The 23532-nt window shown below is 41.7% G+C and overlaps 1 protein-coding gene across 5 annotated transcripts in view; it reads right to left on the reverse strand.

Annotated features, from left to right (window-relative positions):
- Positions 1–23532, reverse strand: part of OSBPL6 (oxysterol binding protein like 6) — a 176137-nt gene that overhangs the window by 60185 nt on the left and 92420 nt on the right. For 4 of the 5 annotated variants that reach the window (XM_075608979.1, XM_075608976.1, XM_075608975.1 and 1 more), the window contains exons 2-4: positions 21967–22214; positions 5583–5705; positions 2457–2510 (exon numbers count right to left, since the gene is read on the reverse strand). In XM_075608979.1, coding sequence (XP_075465094.1) covers positions 2457–2510; positions 5583–5705; positions 21967–22068 — 279 coding nt within the window. In that variant the 5' untranslated portion in view covers positions 22069–22214. Of the gene's footprint in view, positions 1–2456; positions 2511–5582; positions 5706–9134; positions 9241–21966; positions 22215–23532 lie in introns of all 5 variants that reach the window. The other variant, XM_075608978.1, reaches the window with a different exon arrangement.

Raw genomic sequence — 23532 nt, forward strand, 5'->3', positions numbered from 1 at the left:
TTGACTCCCCTTGCTGTTCTTTTAGAAGCAATTAGTTGCTTCTTTGCTTTTAGTTTTTACATTCCATGTTATCTTTTTGTTTTTGTTTTTACTGTGTTTTTCTCCATAAAAGTACAATTCTTATAGACCATCATTATCTCATAGTCTCTATATTTACCCCATACACCAGCACACAGAAGGTCTCCACCACAGGATTCAGAAGCCCAAAAGAAACATTTACAAGTGTGTACTCACACTGGCCCGTGTGAGTATTTGACGTTATATATTTTTCCGAATCCCTCCCTTCACTATCCTGTTCCCATCTGCAATCCCTGACCAAAGGGACAACAAGACACTGCTACAGGAAAACACTCACATTAGGCCATGTGAGTGAGATATCATTAGTATATTTAACGTGGGGTAATAGATTATCTCACAGTCTCCCCCTGCATTGCAGCTAGCTTTTACGTGTGCGTATCTAACTGCATTTTTCATTTCTACGAGAAAAACGATTGTGAACGAGCCACGCATCCAACGGAGAACATTCAAACGAGCTATGCATCCAACGGCGAACATCTGAAAGACAGCGAGGAGCGAAGACAAGAAGAAGGATCTGCATCCCAAAGGAAGACCAAGCAGTTAAAGAAACCTTGATGTGATAGAACTCACACAAGGCCGTGTGAGTTATCCTTTCACTTATACATTTATTTTATATACGTTCATCACCCTAGAAATTTACTTCATAGACTGAAGGCCAAATAGAGGTGTTCTACACCACATTCGACTTTCAGCGGAAGAAAATACACTTTTAAACTACCTTCCCTCACACTGTGCTCCCCCATCTCTCCCTGTGTTCTAATATCCAGGACACCACGACCTGCTAAACAAACTTAATGCCATTGGCCGGATTACAGCCTTGAGATCGGATTTCATAAACCGTGGATATAACCACAGAATTGTAGACCAGCAAATCCACAAAGCCACCAGAATACCAAGAAGTGATCTCCTTGAATACAGACAGAAAGAGACAAGCGACAGGGTACCTTTGGTGGTCATATATAACCCACACCTAGAAGCCCTACTACGCAAGATCGCCAGGGCACTACAACCCATTCTCCAGGAAGATACAAGACAGCAACAGGTCTTCCCTGAAGCACCCTTATTATCATTCAGACAACCTCATAATCTCAAGGAAATGATGGTGAGGAGTAAAGTATTCAACAGTACAACTGAATGTGGGACAAGACCATGTCAGGACGCAAGATGCAAAACCTGTGCAGTGCTCCACAAAGCGGGCACAATAGAAATACCACACAGGAATCTGGAGTAGAAAATCAGAGGAAGGTTCACCTGTTCCTCAAACAATACTGTGTACCTCATCATGTGGGCTGCTACTACATTGGTGAGACGGGACAGGGGCTAAACAAGAGAATGAACATGCATTGCCACAGCATCACAAGCAGAACAAGAGACAGTCCTGTTGGCGAACATTTCTCTGACTTTGGCCATAAGATGAATGATCTGAAGGTGGCCATACTCAAATATAATCTTAGAACACCGAAAGAGACGGTTGCATGAATACAAATGTATGCAACTGTTCGGGACACTTAGCGGTGGCCTAAATAGAGACCGCAGTTTCACGAGTCACTACTGACACAACAGAACTCTCTTTCCATGAGTGCTAAAGGCCATGTCTATACATACTGCGCTTTATGAATGCACACACAGCTGTCTCTTACACATACAAATACACAATGTAATTCCATCCCTATATACCAATAGGGACCACATAGTATCCACACACTTATAGTATTGTAACACCCTCTTACATTTCTACACCTACCCACACCATTGGTATACACTCCCACTCCACACACACCTTTTGTAAAGTGCTGTATACGCTGTGGGCGCTTTATAAATTTATATTTACATATATACACACACACACACATACACTCTTACATCACTAACTTTCAGGGACCATTTAACACCTCAAGTCATAAATCGCATACAGCACAGGGGGAGGGATAGGTTTCAGTCACAGATAACATTCCAAGATGCACTGTTTTTAAGTTAAACCTTTCTTGCTTTATCTATTGTAACACCGCCGGAAGAAGAGATTAGTGTATCACGAAAGCTCGCACAAATAAAAGCATTTTGTTAGCCACAGAACGTTATTGTCTATTCGTTTTTGATTATTAAGCTCGGCTAACAAGGTACAGGTACCTATACACACACACACACATACATATATATATATATATATATATATATATATATATATATATATATATATTTTACTCGTAGATTTCTATCTTCAAAGATCATTTATAAATATGCTCATTGTAAAATGTCTGTTTAATTGAATCATTTTCATCTGTGTACCTGTAAAATCCTAATCCATTGTATTGCAGGATCAGGCAAGAGAAAGGCATATGCTGAATTACAAAAGTGTGGTAATAGTTCACTGTACTTACATCAATTGGTGATTTGGAATACTTCAGGATACCATTTTCCAGGACAAAAAATCTCTGTAATATACAAATTGTTTCACATTCTTAGTTTCTAGGATTTGGATGGGGGGGAGGGGTGGGGGGGGGGGGAGGGGTGGGGGGAGTGGGGGCAAAGTCTGCCTATAACGTTCTTAAATGGGCAATTCCTCCCAGAATCAGAAGTCGGAGATTGGTGCCTTTTTTTAAAATCTAATATCTGACACCTACAGTATAAGTATTTTGAAATCATTGTTTTAAAGTTAGCGTTTAAACATGGTGAGCTAAGAAGGGAAGGTTTTGCGTTTCTGCTGGCTGTTACATTCTGTCTGTTATCACTGTGTAGTCAACAAGATTTTGCACATACAAAACCCCACAATCCTCACACCTTATCTTTATTGGTTCTCTTATAAGTACAGAATGATAAAGAAAACACTTGATTTACAAACAACCTGAGGCCCCTGTGAAGTGCAATTTCTAATTAATTTCCACAGAAACAAAAGAAGCCTGTGCTTTAGATTAGTTTAAGGAAGCCAACTTGATAAATACTTTCTTTACAAAATGTTGTTTTTTTGTTCAGTTAATAAACACACAGATACCCAACAAGCTCTGAGAAACCACAAACATTACAACATAATATATATATATATATATATATATATATATATGTGTGTGTGTCAAAAGGAGTGCTAGTGGACGTGGCTAAATGTATACAACAAAAAATAAACAAAGATGCCCAAAGCTACTTCCAATGTGATAAAAATACACAGTGCAATACCTATATACTGTATTCTCTTGAAAAAGCGTCAAGCCTGCTGCCACTTCAAGGCATGACCGTTAGCAGGTCCTAACACTACCTGAGTTAAAATTCTTATTTACCTGTAAAATTACAGGAAGAATGATCTGCATTGGATCTGTCGTAACCCAGCAAAATGAAAAACCAACTTGGAAAGTGGGGAGGGGCGAGCTTAAACCTTGGGGGGAGGGCATTATAAGCACGCCTGAGATAGCTTTGCAGGGAGAGAAGGAAAAGTCGCTGAGGGTTAGGAAAGTGACTGTGTGCATAGGGGGAAGGACTATTCATGGGTGTTTGAATGGGGGTGGGTGTGAAGGGGTTTGTGAAGGAGGAGGGGGTACTTAACTGTATGTGGAGGAAGATGGTTGGACTCCAAAAACAAACCCATTTGTTTGTGGGGGAAATCGCTGCTTTTAAAGGAGAACATTCAACCAATTCAACAACTCTCAAATTCAACATGTGCATGTAGACTGGCTTCCCATCACTTGTCCCAACTGGCCCTTGTTAGAACAAACTGCACTCACATCTCTCTGTGCTTCCATTGGTCATCAGGATTTTTATTGATGCTGTTACAAGGAAACTCTACGCCTTTGCTCCATGCTGATAACGAATGATAACTCCTGGCAGGCTTCAGCATTTATAGCTCCCCAACATTCAGTGTGTCATGATGTCCCGATGAGGTCACGTGACCTCACAATGCTCTTGTCAGCTGCCTAGCTATCTAAAGGCAGACAATATTTTGACCAGAGTTATGACTACTCTAGACAAATGGCAGCAGCTGCAACGTAGCCACCTCCTCCCCATTCTGATGTCACTGATGACCTGCTAATGGTCATGCCTTGAAGTGGCAGCAGGCTTAAGACGCTTAGGCCAAAGGGTTAAACTAAATGACCCTTTTTCAAGAGAATATATAGGTATTGGACTGTATTTTTGTCACATTGGAAGTAGCTTTGGGCATCTTTGTTTGTTTTTTGCTGTGTACATTTAGCCACGCCCACTAGCACTCCTTTTGACACTTATATATATATATATATATATATATATATATTATGTGGTTATGTTTGGGGTTTCTCAGAGCATGTTGGGTATCTGTGTGTTTATTAACTATGTGTAGCTGGTCTCAGCTGTTTTGGAAGGTTAGTGGCCTCTCCTCCCCCCCTCCCCTCCCCCAAGGTTTAAGCTCGCCCCTCCCCACTTTCCAAGTTGGCAGGTCTGTTTCATTTTGCCAGGTTACGACTGATCCAATGCAGATCATTCTTCCTGTAATTATAAAGGTAAATAAGAATTTTAACTCGGGTAGTGTTAAGACCTGCTAACGGTCATGCCTTGAAGTGGCAGCAGGCTTAAAAAGCTTTGGCCAAAGGGTTAAACTAAATGACCCCTTTTCAAGAGAATATATAGGTATTGCACTGTGTATTTTTGTCACATTGAAAGTAGCTTTGGGCATCTTTGTTTGTTTTTTGTCCAGTTACATGGGATAGTACCATCAGCAGGATGCAAAGGGTCTGTGTCGTCTGCTTTTTAAGATTGCCACTTTCTTTCTTACTATAATCCTGTTTATTTCCACAAATTAGTACAAAGTGGAGCATGTTAATTTTGTTTCTTTCAAATCTCAACTAAGTGTCTTACAAATGGCAAAAGTGAACAGGAATCTCTTCTTATAACTGCGCTACCAGAGACGCTCATAATGCAGCATTACAAATCGAGCCACTACCTCTGGGACCAGAGCAATTCAGAGAATTGCCACTTTGCTTCTTCACCTGGGCCAGTTTGTGAAATTTGGATGGTTGATGTCAAAAACCTAACAGATCTAACATCTCCATGGTGCCTTTTATCATTCTGACCCTTTTGCTGTCAAATATTCCTACAATACATTGTACTACAAGGTTCTCCTACTGCTGCTACTGCTGAGAATCATGGAGGCATCACATTAGAATGTCTACAGCAGGGATGGCCAACTCCAGTCCATAAGGGCCACCAACAGGTTAGGTTTTAAGAAAATCCCTGCTTCAGTACAGGTGGTACAATCTGTGGCCCTTGAGGACTGGAGTTGGCCACCCAACAACTCTAATCTGAGTGAATTCCTGTTAGTGGATATTTGGAAAAACAGAACTGGAGTCCAGTCACATGACTAGATGGAATATAGCTGACAATACTAAATCACTCTAATCATTTTAGGCCCAGACACACAAACAGGTGGTCATCTTTAGCAGCTTTTACTCCTATTCATATGAACGGGGACTGCTCATTCTAAATCTTAGCACGCTTTGTGGACCTTAGAGCTGGACACAGAGCCACTTTGTGTTATAAGAACTTACCTTGTGCCAGCCTTTGAGTGGCCACTTTCTTTTCTTCAGCATGAATCCTTCATGTTTTTCTGGTTTTTGGACACTTGTCTGCCCTATCTTCAGCCCCTCTATGATTACCCAGCTGTCGCCTTCCTGTTAATGGAAGATAATGTTAGTATAAAGCAGGTAAATCTATTTCAGTGATAACAAACGTGGGGAAAGGAGAGTGGAGAACAAATATTTTCCGAAGCCCAACTCCCCTGTCCCACAACAGCAACATGTAAAGTATTATGAGAACGTGCCAGGGTCTCCTGTGTGATATCTGTATTCTGTAGCTAAAAAACAGCCCAAAAATAGGTCATTTTTAAGAAATAATACAGAATGAAGACAGAGTTGTTTATCAGTTAGAAATGTTACAGCTCGATCTGTTTAGAAATAGAATTTGTATTACATATTAATATGTCTCTACATTTCAAGGGTATTCTAGAAATGCTTTTCAATGTCTTCTGTTGAATTGCGACATCGAGAAACCCAAAGACTGATTCAAAGGCTTCATACTATTCTTTTTTTTCTTCATACAAATTCCCTATGTAAACAACTGTATGTTTATTAAATCAAGTGCAACATCAAGAAATATCTTTCTTATTTCAAACTCACATACTAGTAACCTCAGAGTAGAAATTGGCAGAACTCCCAGACCTTTGTTCTCTAAAGTTTCATCAAATGTTATTCTAATACAGTACATGGTTCTATGTAAAATACAGGTTTTTTTCCCTGAAGTACTTAAGCTAACCATTTGAATTAACATATACACACACACACACACACACACACACACATTAAAAGGGCATCCACTAGAAAATCACAATGGGTGACTTTCTCTATTGGCCTGTAGAATCCACAAGATTTTGAGCCATTTTTTATTTCCTTTGATGGAGATTTTATACCAGTAACTACACCAGTAAGTATCGTGGGAAATGGGAGACCACTGAATTAAAAACAACACGGTTCAGATCCGAAGGATTCCCTGGTTCCAACGCTATAAAAAAAAATCAATCAGAAATGAAAAAACAACAGATGGAGTTTGCTGTATTAAACACTTTGATGGTATTTCATCTTGCAAGTCAAAATTATACCCATACGTAGGGATGGGCATAGTTGTCAAAATCCATTTCCTGGAATGTCCCGAGCTTTCCACTGAAAATCTGTTCCGCAGTGTAAAGTCCGTTGAAGGATTGTTCCATTTTCAATCCGTACGGATTAATCCAAAACTACCATTGGATACAATCCAGCCGGATTCTTGAGAACCTAAACCGCGGCTTTCGCAATGTGGATTGTCAATGATAGGAAGACAAAAACAAAAAAGGAAGATCGCCCTTTTTGCACCTGATCTGCAAAAATCCACGAACCAGAGGAACTGGTCGATCCGAGGCGGATGCAAATCCGCCCCTCAAAAATTGCCCAAATCTACCCCTAAGGTTGATATATTAGTATAGGCATTAACATGAAGTCATAATTCCACTACAAACCGATCACTTTGAACACTTGACTGTAGGAGACAGACATCTGTTTTTTACCTTGAATATAAATAAGAGTGTTAGAGGCGCCTCTAGTTTTCCGTCCCAAAAAATCAAACCGTTTTAACATCATTATAAATAACGTAAGAAACAAATCGCTTTTTCACATTATTACAGAATACTGATTGGTGCAATATACCATAATTATTACACATATCTTGCAAGCTTCATTGTTCGCTCTTGCATAGGTATACACCATATCCAATAACGTTGAGGTTGTCTCCTATAATGTTGCAGGCATTATACGTGACTCTGGAGGCATTCTTCATGACATCATGGGAATCATCTTTGCCAGCAGTAATGTGAAAAGGGGCACCAGATAGATAGGTCATGGAATGGCCAAAACAGGGTTGCAACCCTGCCAATTAAAATTGACCATTGAGAAAACTTATTACCCGGTGTACACTGAGATCCCTCATACTGGTTCAGTATGTCTCCCCACTTAGATGGCAAACGTTTCCGGGCAGGGATTCCATGTTGCTGAAATGATTATAAAGGCAGTAGCTTTTACTTCTGTGTTTTACTTCTTGAAATGTGACGTTTTTCATACATATTCAGAGCGACATAAATACACTGTAATAATAATGTGCTATTAGGAAAGATGTTAAGGTGTCAAAATGATGTTGATGAAATATAGGCCAGTGTTGCTCCACTGCCAGAATACATTTGGCCAATGGTTGCAAACACTGAAATAATAAAATATTTTTTACAGTCAACTTTTTTTGCCCCTGTTGGAAACTAGAATAACATTTTGCTACTGTAAATCACCCTTAATTCAAGCAAATGTGTAAGAAAAAAAAAAGAAAAAGGAGGATGTGGGAAATCAGATTCTTAATCAAGGGGTTTCTATTAGGATATATTGAGATAGCATTTACTATTTATATCAATCAGTTAATTGAAGGGAGCTTTAGAACACTGTCTGGGAGTGTAGCTTTGTCATTGATTGGTTCCGCTCCAAGATATTGATTTTTGGTCATAAAAAGAGATCAATACTACCTGTGCTTATAGAAAAGGCCATTTAAAATATTTCCTGTCAACAGAAATTCTATATGTTGTCATCCTATCAAATCTATATCAGTGGCCATGCTCGACATAACAAGATTAATCCTCAGTTTATTAGTTCTGATTACCTACTCGGCAAGCCTTTTGGAAATGTTATTTAGATTAGTTTCCTATGTTTGACCAGTAAAAACAGCACGGTTGCCTTATCTAAAAATTATTTAGTTAGGAAGATAGCGTTTACAAGATTACAATTCACGGGAGGACCTGATACCACCAGTATTTGAAGTTGTCTTATTGACTGATCTACTACATGTAACAATTGAATAAGGACTGGAGTTCCATTTTCCTGAATAAATAATTTAGTTGAATTGAGGTATGCATAGGGTGACCAGACGTCACGGTTTAGCCAGTACAATCCCGTTTTTTGGGTCTCTGTGAGGACTTTTTGGGCCACTGTCCCGGGTTTCTATCAGCGCTAGTCACGCATGCGCACGAGCGGACGGCAAGTGCTCATCGCGCATGCACAGTCGGTTCTTGTTGTTCGCACATATGCAGTCACGAGTGCGACTGCGCATGTCACACTTGGCCCGTTTTTTGCCGGGACAAATATGGTCACCCTAGGTATGCATCAAGTTTGTGACCTTCTGAGGAAAAAATTATAAAAAATTGACTGGCCATCAGGTTGCCAACGTGACCAGTAGAAAGATGTTAAAAACGGCATCATATTATGCAGATCCTTTTTAGGCAGACAAGAATGGGATTCACAATTTCTTCCCTCAGTAGGCCTTGCAACACAGCACAGAATTTTTAGAGAGCCCACAATGTTTGTTAGATTTTCGGATGAGGGTATGGAGTTGCTAAATAGAGGAAATACCCCATTATATAGTCCATATTTACAAAGCGTGCTATTCCATTCTGGAAGACACTTTAAAGCAGCACTCCGGACTGCTTGATTTATTTTTGTGGAGGGGGGGAGGGAGAGGGTGTTTTTTTATTATAGTACCTGAAAAGTAGGGGGCTTCTGAGCTAATCTGCAGTGCTCCAACCTTCGGGGACCCATCGGTTCCCAAGAAATAACTGGATTTGTCCACCAAGCAAGAACACTTGACCTGTCGATACAATATGGCAGTGGGATCAGGACAGCTCCGGCACATAATAAAAGGCTGCAACATCTGCAAAGTAAACTCTGGTGCCATATTTGTGATTTTTGTGTGTCATACACTGACAAAAAAACTAAAATATCTCAGGAGCCGGGAGATCCCAGAGGTCAGGGGACAACGGATCAGCTCAGGGGGACTCCTTTGTCCAGGCACTTTAAAAGGAACTGCTGGTTTAAGGCCCTTTCAAGTGATGGAACACATGTAGATGCAATGATGGGTTCTTTGTCTTTGCTGAAACAACCAATAAATCTTCGACCAGTCTAGAACACCCAGAAAGATCCAATGTCCAATGGCAATGTTTTCATTCTTATTAACACAAATCCTGATGTTTTCCCTTTCAGTTACCCATTAATAGTAAAGTGAATAGCGTCTTTCGGCGAATGAGCACATGCTTCCATTTTTTCTGGTTGTCAGTATAATAACAATGAGCATGTTTTTTGTCCCTCTTTTTTTTTTTTTTTAGAACAGCCACATCCAAAGTTCCCCTTAACCTTCCCAATTTCAACCACTAGTTGATCTGAAGACAGTGGCTACACTACAATCGCCTCTACTCACGAAACTTAATTAAAACAGTGATAATGTACTAAACAGTGTTACAAACCACATCAAGTGACACACTAAAATTAATGCATGCAAACAAACTACAGTATGGTAATTGGAAACTTATTAAAACAGCTCTTACACACCATGTGCTCCTGATTGCCAGATTGCATCTTTTAGAGCAAGGGTGGGGAACGTCAGGCCCGAGGGCCGTATAAGGCCCTCGAAATCATTTGGTCTTGCCCTGCTAAGGCAACTGCTATAACCGGGGTTGCGCTAATTTTTTTTAAAAATGCCCGCTGCGCGCCCGATCGGGAGGAGGTGGTGTGAGGCGCCGGCAGCCCTACACGATCCCCAGCAGCCACCGGACTAGCCCCATCAATCCCCCAGCAGCCACCGTACTTCCCCCGCAGCATTCCCCACACTTCCCCCATGCTTCTCCAGCAGTTCCCCCCGCACTTACCCCAGCATCCGCCTTACACGATCCACACCAGCAGCAGCAGCAACTACCAGAGGTAGGGGGGCGGGGTTCTGTGTGCCCACATGCCTGCTGTGTGCCTGTCTGTGTCTGTGTCTGTATGGCCCGCGAACGATGTTATAAATATCCAAATGGCCCTTGGCAGAAAAAAGGTTCCCCACCCCTGTTTTAGAGCATCAGACCTCAAGAGGTAGTCTGAAACTATATGGGACTGTGTAATATGCTAACAGTTTTGCATATTGAAGTGGTGCAAGAAAGTTGTGCTGTATAAATATGGCTGGAAAGTGTCTACTCTCTACTTCAAGGTTCCAACATCAATAGTGTATTACAGGGCTGCTCAACTCCAGTCCTCAAGCCAAACCCCCAACAGGTCAGGTTTTCAGGATATCCCAGCTTCGGCACAGGTGGCTCAATCAGAGGCTCATTCTTTGACTGAGCCCCTGATTGAGCCACCTGTGCTGAAGCTGGGATATCCTGAAAACCTGACCTGTTGGGGGGTTTGTCTTGAGGACTGGAGTTGAGCACGCCATGTGTATCAACTCAAACAGCCATAGCAAGCAATACAGGTTGTACAAATGATACAATCTTCATCCAGAGGAACGGCTACCACAACTTTGTGAAATCTGCTTAAATATTAAATGAAGTACAATATCCTAGATACATACATGTGTGCACCAAACACAGGGCAATGGCATTATTAGCTAAACAACGTTCGAAACTTTCCCCAATAGCATCATGCACATTGGATTTACCGGTGTATGAAAACGGGGGGATTGCTTCTTGAACACAACAGAAACGATCTGATGGACTTTTACCAAAATGTCTCATCTCGTATGAAACTGACAGCTTTGTCTGCCAAACAAAAAAAAAATCTTCCCGGGCTCAAGATAGAAATTGAATTCATTACCAATGATCACATTAATTGCACGGCAGCCGTGTAGTGTAATGTTGCATAATGCAGCAATTTCACACGTTAAATATTTAAATTGAAAAGGCCTGCTGCCAAATCACCATGTGTGAACTCAGCTAAATTACTTGTTTTAACCCTCCAAAAACAAGGCATTGTAAAAATAAACTTTTAGATAACAGTAAAGAGTTGTTTTGATATATAAAAAAAAATATATGTATTTATTTCATTTTTGTTACTAATTTAAATTTGGGGCATTGTTGATCAAGCAACGACGACACTGAAGCACTGGTACAGCTTTAAACATTTCCATGTTTTGTCAATGTAGGTAACTAACTTAAATCCAGTTTAACAAATGTTTGGTACTTAAATGCTACTTTCATGTTGAACTGGAAAATAATGATGTGTATTTTAATAGAGTTCTAGACACAGTAACAAAAAACAAACAAAAAAAAAAGCTTTCCAAGACATATAATAATTGGGCATATTTACTAAGTAATGCTACTCCATAAGATTCCTTCCACACTGAAAGACACATTACGTCTCTGTTCAAGTGAATGGACCAAATTTACTAAGCGGTGTTACTCTATAAGACACTTCATGGCGGAAGACCGCTTACAGTCCATTAACTTGAATTGGCCATAAAGGGCAATATTTACTAAGACGGAACGTGTCTCTAATGAAGTAGCGCTGCTTAGTACAAATGGGCCAATATCTCACCGCTGATCACTGCACTATTGCTTCTTTGGATAAGCATGAGCCCTTTCAAATGATGATGTATATACAGTATTGGTGTTGGAGCAGGGCTCTCCGGTTATAATAAATAAACGTAATTCTAAGTCTCCAAGTTGATATATTTCTTATTAAATGCTATGCAATTTCATTGGGTTATAATTTTTTCAATCCTTTCCAGGATAACATTTAAAAAATGTAATGATACCTATCACTGTGATACATTTTTAAAGCAGTAATCACTAAGATATAACATAGTACCTGCCATTCATCCTAAGGTAGGGTTGCCACATTTACGTTTTTATATTACTGGAAATCCAGTATGAAAGTGTGACGTCATAACGAGCGATGAATGATTTGCTCATACTTCTATCTTAATGGTATCTCCTGTGGAGCCGGTATGTTCTCTGTTTATTTTCATCTCTGCTCTTGGCCGGGCGGGGAAAGACGCGCACTGCGTAACGCCTATAGGAGTGGGTGTCACGGTATTATAAGATGACCAGGCAGTGTCCTAACTTTATTATTTGAATAATTTAGTAAGGTGACATAGATCAGAAAAGGTAACTATTACACTCAAGTAGAAATCGATTTAAGTTTTTATGACTGATTTCATTACAGTAATTCCAAGTTCAGCCATTTCACGTTAAGTACCTAAAATACGGGACAATTATGCGTCCCGACAGATGTTTCCAGGACAAGTCAATGAAATAAGGGACAATGCCGAATATACAGGACACTTGGCAACCCTATCCTAAGGGCAGTGCACCTGCTAAAATTAATTATTAAATAATTAGGGATATCATTTCAATAGCCAGCAAGCAGTAAGGAGCTGCAAGACGATTCAGGGTAATTGATCAGCATTGTACATTTGATCAGCACTGTACATTTGATGCAAATGCCCTTTTCAGCATCAAAGGGGTTAATGATGACTGTCAGGATTCCCCCTGGTTGCTTTGTGCTACTGATTTACTGCTGAGTTAAGCAACCCACGGGATTCGTCAATTCTGTAGTTTGAAACAAGTAATGTCAGCAGTTCCACTGTAAGGCTTAGTCCATTGACACTTCGCCCGTGCGGAGGCGCGCTGAGGCTCAGGGAAAGCGGTGCCTTCCCTGGTCTTAGAGCGCGCACCGTCCGTGGGCGTGTCTGGGGGCGGGCCAGTGCCGTCACGGAGCTGGTTCGCCCTCATTGGGCGAACCGCTCACGTGACCGGCCCTGTGCTCCGGCGAGCTCTGAAACGTAACATTTGTAAAGACACACGCTTCCGCAGGCATGCGGAAGCGGGCGCGAGCCCCTGCTAAAGCCACTCTCATTGCGGCTGCAGGGGCTCAGTGCCGAGCAGCAGCGCCCCTCAGAACGGGTCAGCGCCTAAGCGCTGACCATGCCCGAGGCCTAACTGTGTATAAGGTAAGCAATACCATCTAATAGGCAGCATAGCTCTTTATGGTTTATGCAAACTGCCCATTTACTTATTGCTGTACATTTGCATCACAAAGAGATCTAAATGAAGTAAGTTATTTAGTAATATCTGCATGTATTTTTCTCTATCAATAGCTTACCCCAACTATAATTTAGGGATTACGTTACCAAGATTGGGATGCCCCCTTTATAACCGCTACTAAGATGCTTGAAATTCATTCTACTTCCATTATTTCCTAATGTCTACATCGTAAAGTCCACTGATTGAAAAAGAACATTTTAATATTGGAACAGCCAATTTCTTTTTCCTGCAGACATGAAGCAATTTCTCAAGCTAACTGTCATTAAGTGATATTTCACAAGTGGCTTACATTTGTTATTTATAGCTAAAAGACTTCCTTCCCTTCCGATTCCCCAGCCCACATGATTCATGGCAACATTATCTCGTCTTTACGCAACGGTAATTCTTTCACTGCCAGATCTAACCACTACGCAGCTTTCTCCTCCCACAGTGCATCGAAAATGTGGCGGCAGTAATCGCGCTCCTTACTTGCAGATTGGTCTCTGCCCACACACTTGTTCTTTTCCCTTTACGGTTTTGTGTTTAATATAAGATTTCTACAAAGAAGAACATCAGTAATACGGTACATGTACATCTAAATGATAAGATGGGGTACCACTAGTCTATATGATGGAAAGACATGCTTATCGCAAACATACAACCACACATTAAATAAGTTATGGTGGGTGAAAAAGGTGACAAAACCTCCACCATACAGCAAATACAAATATCAGGTCTGTAACCCTGCTTTGCACCATTATCTCTTAAACCAGGGGTGCACAAACTGGGGGGCGCAAGATTTTCTGGGGGGGGGGGGTCGCATCACTTACAGAGGCCCCTCACTCTTCCTGATGGCATTTCAATTGAATGCCGGGGGAGCACGTGAGGCCTCCGTAAGGTCCCTTACCTTATCTCCGGCAGCCTCGGGCGACGCATCGTAATGGCAACATGGCGTCGGGGGTCACATGATGTCATAGCAACGCGGCATCATATGACATTGTGATATCAAAAACGTAGGAGACAAGGTAAGGGGGGGCGCGCGTGCAGGGGGCGCAGAGGGAAAACTTTGCGCTCTCCTGTCTTAGACTACAGTGTACAGCATAGCCAATAAACCTACCTATAGACTGCTGATTCAACCTTTTGGGTCTCATCAGTGTGAAGATGGTTATACTAGCTTTGTAATATGAAGCTGGGATAGGTTTCAACCAGACACTATATAACTTATGGTCGGTAAACAAATGACAAAAACCCTCCACCGTTCAGTGTACAGCAAATACAAATATCACTTGTGAGCACACTCACACGTCTCAGACAGGTCTGCAAGCCTGTTTTCACCATTATATCTTCCACTGCAGTCAGGGATTGTGGGCAATGACATGCAAATAAGCACATTACCCAGAATCCCTGGCTGCAGTTGAACCACTGTATGCTAAGAGATAATGGTGAAAAGCCAGGTTGTCTGAGAAATGTGAAGGTGCTCACACGTGATATTTTTATAATGAACATTGAAACCCCGATGTGTTTTCATGAGACTATAAGGTAAACCAGGGGTGCGCAAACTTGGGGGCGCCCGGCGGTACAGAGGTCCTCCCCCAAGACATTTAAATGAAATGCTGGGGGATCGCGCAAAGCCTCTGTAACTAACTTACTGTGGCTTCCAGCAACGCATGGTAACCCAGTGTCAAATGACGCCGCGGGGTCACGTGACATCGTGTTGCCATGGCGTCATTTGATTCCGAGCGGGGGGTGGAGGGAGGGGCGTGAGAACGGGGAAAGTTTTGTGCACCCCTGAGGTAAATCGATGTAGAAGGGAAAACGATGGAGCACTGCAAAAATTGGAAGAGGGCTGGAGGCAGGTATAAAAATAAAACTATTTATTAGGCATATTGGACAAAAAACATACAAGACAGGGGTCCTCTCCCTTTTATTTTTTAGCTAATATGCCTAATAAATAGTGTTATTTTTATACCTGCCCCCAGCCCTCTTCCAATTTTTGCAGTGCTCCATCTTTCCCCCTTCTTCATCGATTTACTTCTTCCAGGCGGAGGGGCGCTCAGACGGAACCGCGGGAGCAACTTACTGCGAGTAAAGCGGCTGTTTTATTTCATGTGCAGCTGATCTCTGCGTTCTGCCGGCAGTGTGGTCACGGCGACTGCTTTACAACACGGATCAGGGGGGAGAGTGTTCGGTCACTCAACGGGGGTCTCTCCGATGCACACGGAGAGAACTCAAGGGTTTACTGAACCAGCATTGCCCCTCCCCCCACAGTTATCTACACTATTCAGTTCATACTGATCTATAGTAGCAGGCTGCCCCATCACCCCACATCTACTTGGCTGACATATGCTCTACTTTACAAACCGCTTGATTACTCAGAGTTCCTTGGTTTCTTCATCATTACTGGACTTTATTGTTACATACATTTGATTGGCTTCATGCATTGATTATGTTCACAAATGTTTTTGTAGCACCACTGGGGACCAGTGCCCCATTTTTCTTCTGACGCCCCTGAGATAATCCAAGTTGAATAACGGGAACAAATGCTCCATCACCTACTAAAATGTTTTTTTGGCTACGGCCCCAGTGCGGCGCTCTCCCCCTACACCCGCGCGATCTGAAGGACTTCAGCTCAATCGCGACGGGGAGGCATGGCTGGGGCGTGGCCATGACATCATGAAGCTAGTTTGTCCTTATTGGCTGAACCGCTGCCGTGACTACCGTTCGGGCGCTGCGCCAAAAGTCAAATATCTTGACTTTTGAAAATGTGGTCGCGCATCGCGCTTCCTGCAGGCGCGCACAGGTAGTTACTGGGGCCGGCCCCATAGAGGGCCGTACTTTGTGTGCGCCGCGCACGCCATCGCGCGTGCAGCCTCGGAGACGAGGCCTAAGGGTAAGTTTATAGTACCTGCGCGATCGGGTGCATAGCCTCACGCACTCCTGCAGCCCCAGCGATCTGTGATCTTGGCTGCAGGAGATTGGGGAGGTGATGAGGAGGCATGGCGGACGCGTGACGAGGCTGGTTCGCCCTCATTGGCTGAACCGCTCACGTGACGCGGACGTTATGCGGCCACGCTTGAAAAGACAACATTTTTGTGTATCTTCAAATCATGGTGGCGCCACCGTGCTCCGTTGTGCACACGGAGTGGCCTCATAAGCATTAAGCAATTTGAGGTTGGCGCGCGCGCTGTATAATCTCAGCCTAAGACCAATTTCCAAAACCTCTCACCAAACACTAATTACCAGTTGCTCCTTTGGCCATACTTTCAATTAATATTCCAACTAAGAAACATTTTGCCAATATTGTCAGTGCCAGTCTGTTCTATGTAATTGACAAACAGACTAGAGACCTCCTCCTCCAGGAGGTCTCTATAGTCTGTTTGTCAAGATATCCGCTTTATGTAGCCGAATAAAGTTTTTTTAATCTTCAACTACTTCCTGGTGAGTCTGCGCACTTAGGAGTGGCGGCGGCGGCGGCGGCACGGATCCTCTGCTCTTCTATTCTACTTCCGGATTGTGGCCTCGCCAAGGGATACCGGTCACCAGCTGAGGTGCTTCGCTACGCCGAGAAAGGAAGGGGAACTACGGTTATCATAGTGAGCACTTGCCACTCCATACCGTTACACTGGGTTTTGCAGTCATATCCCAGCTATAACGGGTCTGCATTCAGTCACTCCCCTCATGGACAAAGCGTCTGACCTGGTAATATCCCCACATACTCCGCTTATGCTACATGTTTAGAGCAGATACAGCTCACAGCGTGTGATTCCTTGAGCTACAGACGGCTCACACTGCCAACCTGTTCTATGTAATTGTCCCATTAAATTATCTTTCACGTAGATGCTATTTAACTATTGAAGGAATCTGCTCACTGTGCTCTCTTAGGCCCCCTATTTAATACCTCAAATATTTCCAATAAGGGAAAGACATCTTTACAGCAAGTTAATTAGGAACCTTTGTCGCCAGTTCCACTTTTGAATGAATTTGTGTTGTTTGAAATTGCTTATAATTGGTTCATTTCAAATTGGTCACATATTATTACTGTGAATTGCCTAAACACTGATTAATTACGCTCATCTAAGCACTGCAGCATTATTTGAATTAGAATTGTTGCAGCATTATTTTCTTAATTATGTCTTGGTCTTATTAAACAGAAGTAGAATGTGTTGTATATTCTGTGATATATGCTGATTAAGGATGGACATGTGAAGTTATTCTCCTTAATGTTCAGAGGGGACATCAAACGTAGACATCGATACAAATATTGTATCAATTGTGTAGTATTTTCAGTGATTTAGTTCAAAAAAGCCTTACATCTGTCTGCAATAAATGTGGAGTTCCTGTAGGCAGGGTGAGAATGCCTTTGGGTAAACAAATTGGTCACTTTGCTTACTATCCATTTGTAGTTATAGTCATTCCTTTTTTGCCAACCTAGGAAGAAGAGTAGTTCTAATTTGTTAAATAATGCAAATCTCTTAACTATTAAGAACCCGACCCGACGTCGACCAAAGGGAATGCCCGAGTACAATTTGCTTATGAGCAAAAGTGGAATTTCAAAATAATGAGAGGTTTATACCTACCGACAAATGGGTTGGCCGTGGCGGGCATAGGGGGACAGGGAGGGATCAGTAACCCCCTCCCCCCCTTGCCCTGCCCCCTTCTTCTTTCTCAATTTCCTTTTTTCTTCTTCTTCTCTCTCTCTCTCCTTCTCGTCTTGACCTTTCTATAAGGACATCAACTGGACAGTGCTAATAGATACGACCCCGAACCACCCGACCGGAACCGACACACTTACCTCTGAATATACGACAAGATCTACGATAATGCTGTATATGGCGTGCCAAAAAGCAACTCGCTGTTTTCTGCAATCGCCATGTATGTATATGAAAGCATTATACTGTATATCGCTCTGTTCAATGTTCACGGATGTGCTTTGTAATCCGCTGTCCCAATAAAAAAAATATTTGAAACAAAAAATAATGCAAATCTCATACTACCTAATAGACTCAGGTCTTGTGAGCTTGTATTCTGTACAACTTCGGCTTAATAATAATTATTTCATGGAAACATGCTTCTTTATTCTATGTTTGTGTTAACATGCATCCCTTGTATTTCCCCTAAATCATGATGGTCACACAGGCTGTGAACAGACAATACATTGACCTATTTTTTAGGTGCTGGGTAGCTGAGATTCAAGCAGGATAACAATTAGAACTGTTAATTGAAATGCCAACGCATGTGGTGAAACCTAGGGTGAATACCCCATTTTTAAAAATAACAGACTAATGGAACTTTACTGGACTGAAAACTGAATTACATCAAATCTTACCAGCAATTCTGTTTAAATAATATTGTGCCGGCTACATTGACAACAATGTATAGGAACGTAATATAAACTCCCCCAAACTAAACCTTCCAACTATAGAAGCTACTAGCTTACGTTAGTTAATATATTTAAATTAGCAACTCAACTGTCATGATCTGCTAATGCAGCCCACTACTTTTGACTAATTTACTAGTGCAGCACCTGTGTGATGTCCTGCACTCATTACTGTGTATGGTAAACGGTCACAAAAGCCTGTATGTGCCATTGACATACAGTATAATGCATTCTACTATCTTTGATTGGTGTACAGTAAATTAAAAATACCACTTGTGCATGTCCCAGGCAGATCTGCAACCCTATCTTTCCCCATTATCAGTTGGAAAACAGCGCAGGCAGAGATGGGCGAATTTTCTGCCAAGATTAAAATCCGCTGCGCATTTGCAAGTTCTTTTCAGATGCGGATTTTCACAGACCAGTCTCAAAAGGCGCACTCGCTTATTTCTCCATCACTAAAAATTCACAAATTGATTCCGATTTTTAAACATCCGAATTTGCAAACGGATTTCAATGTATAAAAAGTCCTCCCTAAAAGGTCTCTACCTGCCTACCCACAGACTAACCCAGCCACTAGCCCAGTCCCACACACCCTCCCCCTTCCCTCACAATCCGAATAATAGTAAGGAAGTGGGAGGCGTTTAGCACATGCGCGCACGCAGAGGTGAGTTCTGTTCAATCCGCGATCGGCTGTAATATAAAATCCAATCACGGATTTAATATAAAATCCAATTGCGGATTTAATATAAAATCCAATTGCGGATTTCACAAAATCAGTGCGAAAGTAAACCGACAGCAAATGAAGGCGTATCCGCCTTCGGATATCTGCGTGCAGATTGGATTTTGATTAAAAAAAATACGCAGATTGGATTTTGACTAATTCGCACATGTCTACACTTAGGCCAAAATGTTATATAAATTACTAAACGTGGCACACCTCAAGGGCCATTCAAGTAAATAAATACGCCACGGCATAGCACTGTGGTATGTTTATTCGGTTAAATGGAGGTGATTAGCCTTGGTAAAAAAAAAAATCTAAGTCAAAATATTTTTTTAATATTGCTTGTGCTTTTACAATCTTTACTTAATATATTTGCTGAGAAGACTGTTTGCATGCACTTCTTTGTACAGATACATTGAAAAGCCACATTGTGTTGCCTTGGTTTGATTGATCTAAGTAAGATGCCATCATTAGTTAAAGAGTAATCTAAGTATGATGCCATCATCTATCGCTGCTCCCCCTGTTCCTTCCCCCCCCCCTTTTTTTTGCAGTGTGCCTGCTAGCCCTTTATTTAGAAGTACTTTCCCTGCAGTTATAATTCCCAGTGCAGGTGGAAATTGATACTTTTAGATATTTTCTCTATCACCTACTGTAGCTTGCTGGAGTTGGTTGCTATGACAACCCCTTTAATTCCCCTGGCATAGTGGACTGTTCCATTGCCCCCTGCCTTTATTCAGAGTTTACTCAGCCCAGTCTCTCTTCCTGTGAGACACCCTCCATTTTCTTTCTTTCTACCTCAGCAGGCTGAGTAAGCACTGTCATGCCTTCCACCTCTTGGTAAGAGTATTGTTTTTTATTTTCCCCCCACTATAAGCACCCTCACTGTAGAGAAGCCCTCTCTCACTACACCACCATTTGCAAGTAACTTTGTATATCTGCTGCTTTCCAATAAAGTGAAGAAAAGACAAAGAACTTGTGGTGCTTGTAAAAGGAACTAGTTAAGTTGTCTGGCCATACTTTACCCAGCGTAAACCCTTTAGCTCCAGAATAGAGATAAAAGGAAAAAACAATAATTACCAGATAAAATTAGAAATACACAGGACCAGAAGATAAAATAAACATTCATTTTGAAATAAACAAATAAAACATGTTTTTTTTTAAAAGTGTGATTAAAGAAGCCAATAACATTGATACAATCAATTTGCCTGCTATGGCTTTGCTCTTTTCCCCCCTGTTATATAGGACTATTTATCAATCTGCTGGCTGTAAGTGCTCGTGCAAAATATTACTCATATAAAAGCACCACACTTATAAAGAAAAAATCCCATTGGTTTCCAATTGCGTTCAGTTCTGAAACCGTGAGATTTATAAATAATACCTAACACCTGAGTTATGAGTTGTGATATTCAAATATATTTGTATTAATCTATAACCAATCTGTGTGTGAAGGTGGAAATGACCATTTGCCCAATTTCCTTTTCTTTCTCACTTTCACTATCACTTTATGGTCTACAACAGCGGTGCGCAATCTGTGGGGCGCGACCCCCAGGGGGGGCGCGAGACTGCCGACGGGGGGCGCGGGGTTTACAGAGGCCCCGCGCGCTTCCCGAAGGCACTTAAATTAAGTGCCGGGGGAGCTGCAGGGCCTCTGTAAACCATACTTACCCGTGGCTCCGGCGGCTTCCTCCCGGCGTCGCCATGGCAACGCGGCGTCAAAATGACGCTGCGAGGTCATGTGACGTCACGTTGCTATGGCAACGTGACGTCATTACGCTGGTGCGAGGGTAAGTTGGGGTTGGGGGGGGCGCGGGAGTGAGGGGACAGCCGGCAGGGGGGCGCAGGGAAAAAAGTTTGCGCCCCCCTGGTCTACAATACAATGCAACCATTATTTGTACGTATCAATAATACCGGTGCCACATCAGTTGTCCTGATGAAGAATTACACTAAACAAAGCTTGATAAGACCACTAATTATGTAGGGTTCGACTGATATTTTGGGAAGATGAAGGCAACTCTATTTTTGGTCCCACCCCTCTATTCCCTACTCTTCCAAGTCTTGGTAACAGGAGGAAAGAACTCTCCATAATGAAGCCAGACAACATCTGTAGTTAGCTAATGAAGAAAAGTTAGTCGGGCTACGTGTGTAAATGTTTATACTCAAGAGGGATTTTGGAAGTAGCATAGTAGACGAATTGAATGCTACTTTTAGCTGATTCTGCACTACTTTTTAGACTCTAACCATTTTCTAATAAAAGGCTTATTCCTAAAGCTTCAAGCGTCTGCATTATATAGATTCTTCATCCAAGCCTAGATCAAAGAAGTACAGAGCCAGCAATTTATCCAAGGACAGCATGTATACATAATAGGACCAAGGAGAATAAATAATTGTATATTATGGAGAATATTACCATATACTACATGTTCAAAGGTTGTTGGTTCTTACCTGTCTACTATCCCTCTGGGAAGAGGATGAAGAGGAGGCACTTTTGTGCGTTGGAGTAGATATTTTGTGAGCTGGTGATATGCCTTTCTCCTCCGAACTCATGGTGATTAGATCCCACTTTTCTTAAGGTGCCACCAAGAACATAGCAAATAGTTTTTTGCAGCTCATACAGTATAACGCACAAAGCCACAGATGTATTATTCCATTTTACAATCCATCTTCTGTACTGGAAAGAAAGATCTCCGGATCTAAAATGAAAAAAAATAATAATAATATTACATGTAGTGGATTAACGCAATTGTTACATTTTTTGAGAGAAAAGGTCCCTTTTCACGCATTTTGTTGGTCTGCCATGTACAAAATATACCTTAGTTAACTTACTATTACAACACTAAAAAAATCTTTGTTGAGCTTTACTTTGCAGCATTATCAGCACACAAACTACTGCATGAAAATACGTGCTAGAAGAGATGCCTAACACATATACCTCTTACTCAGAATCAATCAAGCACTATTAGAAGTATATATCAATTCCCGAAATGTGAAGTTCTTTATGGATACATGTAAAATGGTGTTAAAAATACAATGTGGTTTATTCAGCAAAGTGCGATAGAGCCGATTTGCCGATACCGCATGGAAAGCCCTATTCAAGTTAATGGGACTTTCTGCAAGGTAGCACTCATAAATCACAGGAAGAAAACAGAGTAGAAAAGGTTCACCAAACCTCCCCAAATTCTATCATATGGTTTGTAGATTGTTTTCCCCTGAGGGTTGCATACATTTTTTTAAAAGGTGAGGACCATAAATAATATTGACTGCATCAATACAGTATGATGACATAGATTAGTTTCCTGTAAAACTATCACCTATGAAATCATGCCAGCCACTTATATAGCTAATCATAATAATTGCACAGAATACCACTCTTTAATACATTTTTATAATTTACAGTAAGAATGTAACTGTACTTGATTGAGAAATCCTATTCTGCATGGTGTGTGATTATAGTGAATGTGGAAATTAGCATTTATTCCAACACTGGGTTGCATTAATCACTAATCATTTGGTAGTCTTGAAAAAGGAGAATGCTGCACACAGAATTTGTCTGGCACAATGAATCCCTGCCTCAGAGAGCTGGTAATCTAATTTTGGTGAAATAGGCCACTTTAGGATCACATCAGTGGTCCAGATAAGGAAAACATCATGTCAGGGATCATGATGAAGAATCGCTCCAAAGCTGCTGATGGAGACTGCTAATAAGTGATTATATTGGGCAGTGTAGCAAAGCTTGAGAGACTAACTTGAGAGACATGGGGTAGTCTCTCCTCCTGCATCTCACTATTGCTTTTTCAGTTTAATGTCTCCCCACTCCTTTGTAACCGTTTCTGTTCTCTCCAACGTCCCCACTCCCCTCCTATCCACATTTCTTCATCTCTCCTCCCCTCCACCTATGTCTGTGCCCATACACTGAACCATTATTTATAAACCTCTTTCCCAACAACTTCCATACCCCTCAATGAAAAGCACCCCCACAAATCCTCTATTCACACCCTCTTTCTACTCCTT

The sequence above is a fragment of the Ascaphus truei genome, chromosome 7 (assembly GCF_040206685.1).
Source record: "Ascaphus truei isolate aAscTru1 chromosome 7, aAscTru1.hap1, whole genome shotgun sequence".
NCBI classification, from domain to species: Eukaryota; Metazoa; Chordata; class Amphibia; order Anura; family Ascaphidae; genus Ascaphus; species Ascaphus truei.